This window comes from Haliaeetus leucocephalus, unplaced genomic scaffold (assembly GCF_000737465.1).
Source record: "Haliaeetus leucocephalus isolate CR32 unplaced genomic scaffold, Haliaeetus_leucocephalus-4.0 Scaffold373, whole genome shotgun sequence".
In the NCBI taxonomy this organism is placed as follows: Eukaryota; Metazoa; Chordata; class Aves; order Accipitriformes; family Accipitridae; genus Haliaeetus; species Haliaeetus leucocephalus.
The window spans coordinates 2,362,306-2,369,095 of NW_010972809.1; the positions used below are offsets into that span (position 1 = coordinate 2,362,306).

A 6,790-nucleotide genomic window follows, 5' to 3' on the forward strand; every position below is an offset into this window, starting at 1 on the left:
TTCTTCCCCCTGTTTGTTTTTTGTTACCCTTGAAGGCACTGCTCTATTTAAAATAAAGCGGACTCTCTTGCTTTTGTAGAAATATGAAGAAATCAAGAAAAAAAACAACCCTGAGAAACCTTAGGATAGTTAAAAGGAGCCTGTTTAAGAGTGGAACACTGTGGCCCTTTCACTACACCCATCACCCATGCAGGAAGATGAAATCATGACATACAACTGCTGTACGAGAAATCACGATGCACAAGTGAAGTGAACTGTCACAGAGATAATGCAGGGGAGGGTGTTGAGTCACGTCCTCAGGCTTGGGACAGCCTCACTAGTTTTGAACCAGCCAAGGCAAGGCAGGATCTAGCCACATGTTTTCCTTGCTTTGACATCAAAATTGTTATAAAAACCTGCTGCCATTTCCCCTCTGCACCCTGTTCAACTCTTGCATCCTGGCTGCAATCTGCCATCTTTTCAGTGTTAACCTTGTTTTGCTGGACTGAGCTGTAAACTCAGTATAGTAGAAAAGGTTGTTTCATTTCAAAATATTGCCTACCTGCAGTTCCATAGAGCCTTGTCCCAGCGGAGGGGGCAGAAAAGTAATGGGGAAAAGTGAGTTGAACCTAGCCCTGGAAATGGTTAGAATTAGGAAAAACAATGGTTCTGCACCCTAATAACAAGGAACTCCCTCAAACACAACACTATCAATCTTCCTGTGAACCTTTTTGGTTCCCCTTCCTCTGGTTGAAGCAATGTGTAGACATTTAGCTGGAAAGCTGTCTTCCTCTACTGTACTTGTCTATTTGGCTGTGTGCTGCTGGACTCATCTGTATCTCTGAGTAATAAAATCCATTGGGAAGAACATCTATTCTTGGACACATTGCAAAATGCTGGCAACCCTGAAGTTTGCCAATAGTGTTATCAGAACAAGAGTTCACCTATTTTAAGTGTTTTATATTAGCGTATACGGTTTTGCAGGCATATAACCAGTATAGGAGGACAAAGCTCACAATGCAGCTAAACCAAAGACATCAGCCCTTATTTTGGTCAATCCTGTTAGAAAGATTGTAGCTTTATAGTTAACATAAAAGAGGGAGTATGCCCAAATCTAAGGATCTCTTCAAATTATAACTTTCAATACTTTGCCATTTGGAAAGTAAAAATACTCCAATGTAGTAGCAGTAGCAAATGACTTTTAATTACCAAATGAATTTTAAAGCCCAGACGGGTCGGCATGAAAAGCATCAAACTCCGTTTGCAGCTCTACCCAAGACTCCTTATTTAAAACACAGCCCCTTTGTCCCAGGCATAGACCCCTTTGCTTTGCACAGCTTCTCAGCCACAGCCCACCCCCAGCCCCATGGCCTCTCGTCCTCTTTATGAACCCACAGGCCTTGCTTTCCATGTAACCCACTCTCTGTTAATTGCTCTTTAGGCTCTGGGCTCAGGCCACGCTTGCAGAACTTCATCGCTCACTGGGTCCCACCCAAGAGGACGGTCCAGCTCAGCACATCCTTCCTACGTCGCGCCCAGCAGCTACTACTGCATCATCCTGCCCCATGCCTCCGGGGACACCACCGTGTCATACCGTAAACGAGCAGCCGGTGAGGACACAGTCCGCATCCAGAGGATAAGCAGGAATTAAAAACAAAAAAAATCTCATTTGGACTAAATTAATTCTGTAGTAATGGATTTATAACACTGCACCTGGTTGAGTGACATGCCTGGGCAAAGCAGGAATAAAACCCTACTGAAAGGGAATTGCCTGGCTGTGCGGGCAGTATTTTATGACCACAGGAGCCATAACTCTCCAAGGAGAGAAAAAAAGTCAGAGAAAGGGAAGGAAATGCAGACAGGCAGGTATGCAGGACTTGATTCTAGCCCCATTTACACTGACTTCAGCAGAGTTATTCCACTGCAGAGGACATGAGCGTTTTCAGTTCTAAGTCTTAAGGACAGTGAAGAATAAAAATAATGAAAGAGTAATCTCTTAAGTTCTTCTAGTCTCAGTCACACAGCAAATATCTTCTCCACAAATAATTGAGATTTAGACCTTCTAGCAATTCTCAATGGCCATATTATAAGTCATACAGGAATTTTATGAGACCAAAGCTGTAATAGCATGCTCTGGCTGAGTAGCAGAATAGCTATACAATCAATATGGTTTTGCACACTCGCATTTTTGAGTGGATTAGTATTGCAGCACAGTCTAAAATAACAGCATAAATTTAATGGGCTGGCAGTCTTACAAGTAGTGAAGTATAATAACAGGTGTAGTTATTTGTGCTGTGATGTGTAACTGATACCACTGTAATCCTGCTGAGATTAGGCTCTGTTTTAAAACAGAGTACAAAATACCTGGTGCTGGAGCTAAGATAATCCTAATCAACGGAAAATCAAAAGGAAAAGACAACAGGTAGCACTGTAGACATGTTGTGCAGAGGTAATACATATGTCACACATTTGCAAAACCTACTTCCTCTATTAGCCAGCCCTTTATTAGAGACACTATATTCAGACAAATTGAACAAATTCTAAAACATATAAATCCCTAACACTATAAATACATCTTTTCCCAAAGTTATGAAGTACTATAAAACCACGTAGGTTTCTCTCTTTTTCTTGCTTTTTGACATGATTGTTGTTGGATACTTAAAATTTATGAGTTCATAGATGAGTCAAACCTTGCGGTATACCAGAACTGGAGATGATACCTCTTCTAACTATATGTGCTTTACCACAAACATTAAAAACAATTACTTAGGAATAGTCATTTCTAGGAATTCTGAAAATATTTTAGTTATAACTGTTATCAAGTCATTACAGAAAAGTCTGAAACATTTCCTTTAATCATTCAGTACACAGCTCCATAACTCCATACACTTGAAATCTATAATTTCGTTATAAGTTTTCTTCTTACATATGTGTCTATATGTACATACACACACATATATATGCACTATTATAAAATGAGTGTGAAGAAAAGCAGGACCTTTACGTTTCCACATTTTTCCCTATGTTTGCAATAGGAATGAAACTGTTAGATACCACCTGTGCCATCTACAGAAATTGGACCAGCTTGACTTCAAATCCTCTTGACAGACAAAACAACCACTTACACTCTGGTTTTCCCATCAGCATTTTCCATTCTTACCAAAGTCAGTTTGCTCTAAGAATATATTGTTAGGCCATACATTCAGTCTTCACACAACAAAGCCCTCTCCCTCTTACGCTGCCTTGAAATGACTAAATCTTGTGCCAGAACCGAAAACCATGCTTGCACAGCTCAACTACTCCTTCTCAGTTTTTACCCTACTGTGCACAGGAAAACGAGTTTGCAGCTGTGGTGTTGACTAGACCTATACACAAACACATTGAATATTTCTTATTTTTGTGCTCTTCCAGTAGTTCAAAAAGTAGCCTAAACCATGCAACATACAAGCAAGCCTTACAGGGCCTGATTCTATTTGTGGAATGGGAAATCATCAGTAATTCCTCTGAACTCAACTAATCAAGACACGCTAATTGCCACATCTAGAGTGCCATCAACTAACAACAGTGACAGAGGGAGTTCAGGGTATTAAACATTTTGAAGGACTATGCATTAAACAGAAACCTTCCCAAAGTCATAGTACCTCCTTAAAATGCTCATTCTGTGAACTCAGAAAGAAAAAAAACCACAAACCAACCAACCGTTAATTGTTTAAGATTTTTTCTGAAATTTGTATTCGTGACTGAAGGTCCATTTCCTAACGGTTGGGAATAAAAATCTATCTTGATAGCTGAAGTCACGTAAACCAAATTCTCCAGGGCAGCTACCACAGAGTAGATGTGCATGATGTTGGTCAGGTAATTTTTTAGGAGGATTAGTGGGTTGGAAACATGGTGTGGTAGCGGAAATGCTGGGAGGGAGGGTAAGCATAACAGAACACAGCTAGAGAAGTCTACAGAGCTCTGAACCCTCAAAGGGAAGCCTAAGGTGTATGCACACTGCAATAAGCGCACCTAGAGAAGAGCAAATGTGTGGCTGGGTCCCTGGAAGTACTCTTTAGTGGAGTATCTCAGAGGAGGCTGCAACTATATGACAAGTGGGCTTCTGTTTGGGGAAAGTATTTTGGGGACATGTTTTTAGCATGGTGAAAAAAAAGATTCCTCATGTCACAAAATGCAAAAAATCTGTAACCACTGGCCTCCCAGAAATATTTTTGCTATAATAAGAACTGAAAAAAGCAATGTTAGCTTGTCTTCTTCTAATATTAACTAACAAAGTGATTTCATTTGCTATGAATTATAATGAATGATAAATAACAGATATTCCAAAACATGAGATGCTTTGGATGAAGGGATGCTGTACTTTGACCTGAAAGGTGCCTGTTACACTAGTCTCTCTAGGGTGGATCCTGCAGCCTTGACTGACATGATCAAGCCAATAGAAAGCAAAGGGCTACTCATTTGAATAGTGGCAGCAACAGCAGGCACCAAGTTTGGCAATTTTGCTTTATCCCTTTCTACAACTTGGCCTTTTAAAATCAGCATGTAAATTTTATTTCCACTATTTAGCTTAAAAAAAGGGGGGGGGTCAAATCAAGTAGAAAAAAAGGACCATGTAACTAGGGACACTGCTTCCATTTAGTGGGATGGACAACAATAAGAATAAATAAGAATACAAAGACAGGATAAATCAGCTATGCTACACATGTGACAATACATCTTATTTTACTGTATTTGTTATCAAGACGACATGCAGTCTAGAACTTCATGGCAAACACACTGGCAAAAGCCATAAACCATGAGAATAACAAGGCTCGAAGGAACAAGGCTTACAAAGACAACCCCAAGGGTGACTTTCTTAGATACCAGTAAATAAATCCCTAAAGGCAAGGAACTGAAGTACAGCAATCCTAGCAACCACACTAGCACCCGAATTGAGGTCTGGAAGAGCAAAGATGTGCAGTTCCATACTGTCCAGTTGTGGGACACAGTTGCAACAGAGTCAAAACTCGTAGGCCTGTAAAATTCCACCACAGGGGTTGAGTTCACAGTCTGGGGACTTTCTCTTTGTACTTCCATGATTGTTATAACCAGGCAATTAGAAGAGGTGTGAGAAGGGCTAACCAGAGACGCCAACCTTTTGGGAGTCAGCAACAGTTCTGTTGGGTTGTCTGGTAGGCACTTCTTTCCCTTTCCCCCACAAGCTAAATTCAGAAGGATGTTGTTGTCATCAGGAAGACTACTAACCTCATCGTCTGGCAGGCATGTTTCAAACCTGCAAAACGGGCATACTATGACTCCTTGCGGGGAATCACCAAAGTCTATGATCTTGCAAAGGCATTTGGCACATACTCTGTGACAGCACTCCAGCACTTTCGGTTTTCTCTGTCGCAGGTTATAGCGGTTGTAACAGATCTTGCACTCAAGCTCATCTGAGCTCTGGGTCTCCACAGATTCCTCTGGTAGTTGACTGGTCATGTCTTCTGATAGGTTTTAGACTTGTGGAAAGAAGAGTCAAGGGACGAAGAGGTCACTTGGGCTTATTTTAGAACTTTTTCCTGATGATCATATCACCCATCTCAAACAGGAAAAGAGGAGATGACATTGTCAAAAAGCATCAGTAGGTGTCATCCATTTTCAGCTTCTGCTAGGGATTGTGCTCTGCATGTCCTTTACTCTGAGCCAGGCATCCATCTGAAAAAGATGACATGGAATTTTTGTGGAAGAAAAGAAAAAAGCTGTAGCAGGTGAAATATGCAAGTTCCACTTTTTACAAGCTCAGCTACCTTTGCTAAAAATACTTCTAAGGTAGTTTTTTTCTGTGGCATATGGGGTCTATATAGCAGTCATGCTGATAAAACTTAGTATCACACTGCACGCCTTTGTTTTGGACTTCTAACTTTGACTGGTTCAGCCCATGAAGTTCTCAGCAGAAGCTGCAATCTCATCACCGATCTGTAACCGTTTGTTTAAACCCTGGTTTCCTAAGGAAATGAGACCTGACCCCTGGAGCTTTTTGTCTTTCTGGGTAACTGGTGAACCTGCTGTCCAATTTCAAACAAATTGGCAGAAGGGCAGCAGTACTGAAGATAACTAAGTTTCTAAAAAAATAGTGAACACTGGCAGCTGGGTAGAGAAGAGGGAGAGCTGTTTATGATAACTACCATTTATCCTGCAGGGCAATGGTCAGCCAGCACAAACCCAGCCTCTGCTCTGAACAGGCAGCATGCTGCCTGTTGCTCAGGCAGAGGCGAGGGCAACACATGGGGAAGCTGGCGATACTCTGGGGAAATAGAGAGTTTTGGGGAGTGGAGTGGGTATGGAAAAGGGCTGGGGTTGTTGTAAAGAGTTATGTGGGGACCTAGGTCAAATTTGGAAAAGGTGAGGCTTTATTAATTTTGCTGCTTGTGGAGCAGCTCGTTTCTCTGTCTCCACTTAGCTGCTGCACACAGATTTCGAAAACGAGGGTTCTTTAGCTTGCAACAAATGTCTCCTGTAATATGTGAATGCTAGGATGAAGGCTAAGGGGTCTCTGAAGGGCGTTTGCCAGATGCACTGGCTTTCCAGTGCTTCGTGGCTGTGACAGCCATTTCACACCTCAGCAAAGGAGAGGCCAGCGGCATGCTTGCGCTGCTGCACTCCCATTCTGTGCAGTGTTTTTGCTGCCAGACCCATCAGCCTCGCTTAAACAAATGTATTGTCCTATTTTGTAACTGCGCATTTTCACAACTTCAGGAAACAGTCCACGTATTATAAACAACACATTAACCAGGACTGTGTACTCTGGGGACCAATAATTACCAGCATTTACAAA

At 41.6% G+C, this 6,790-nt stretch overlaps 1 protein-coding gene across 1 annotated transcript; it reads right to left on the reverse strand.

Annotated features, from left to right (window-relative positions):
• Positions 1-4,286: 4,286 nt before the first annotated feature.
• RNF182 (ring finger protein 182) lies at positions 4,287-5,454 on the reverse strand. The gene has a single exon (XM_010573168.1). It carries the CDS (start codon positions 5,452-5,454, stop codon positions 4,717-4,719), a length of 738 nt encoding a protein of 245 aa, XP_010571470.1. The 3' UTR covers positions 4,287-4,716.
• Positions 5,455-6,790: the final 1,336 nt, after the last annotated feature.

What these genes read in the sequence shown, in the direction of transcription:
- RNF182 (XM_010573168.1), bottom strand. Translation starts at nt 5,454, where the DNA reads ATGACCAGTCAACTACCAGAGGAATCTGTGGAGACCCAGAGCTCAGAT.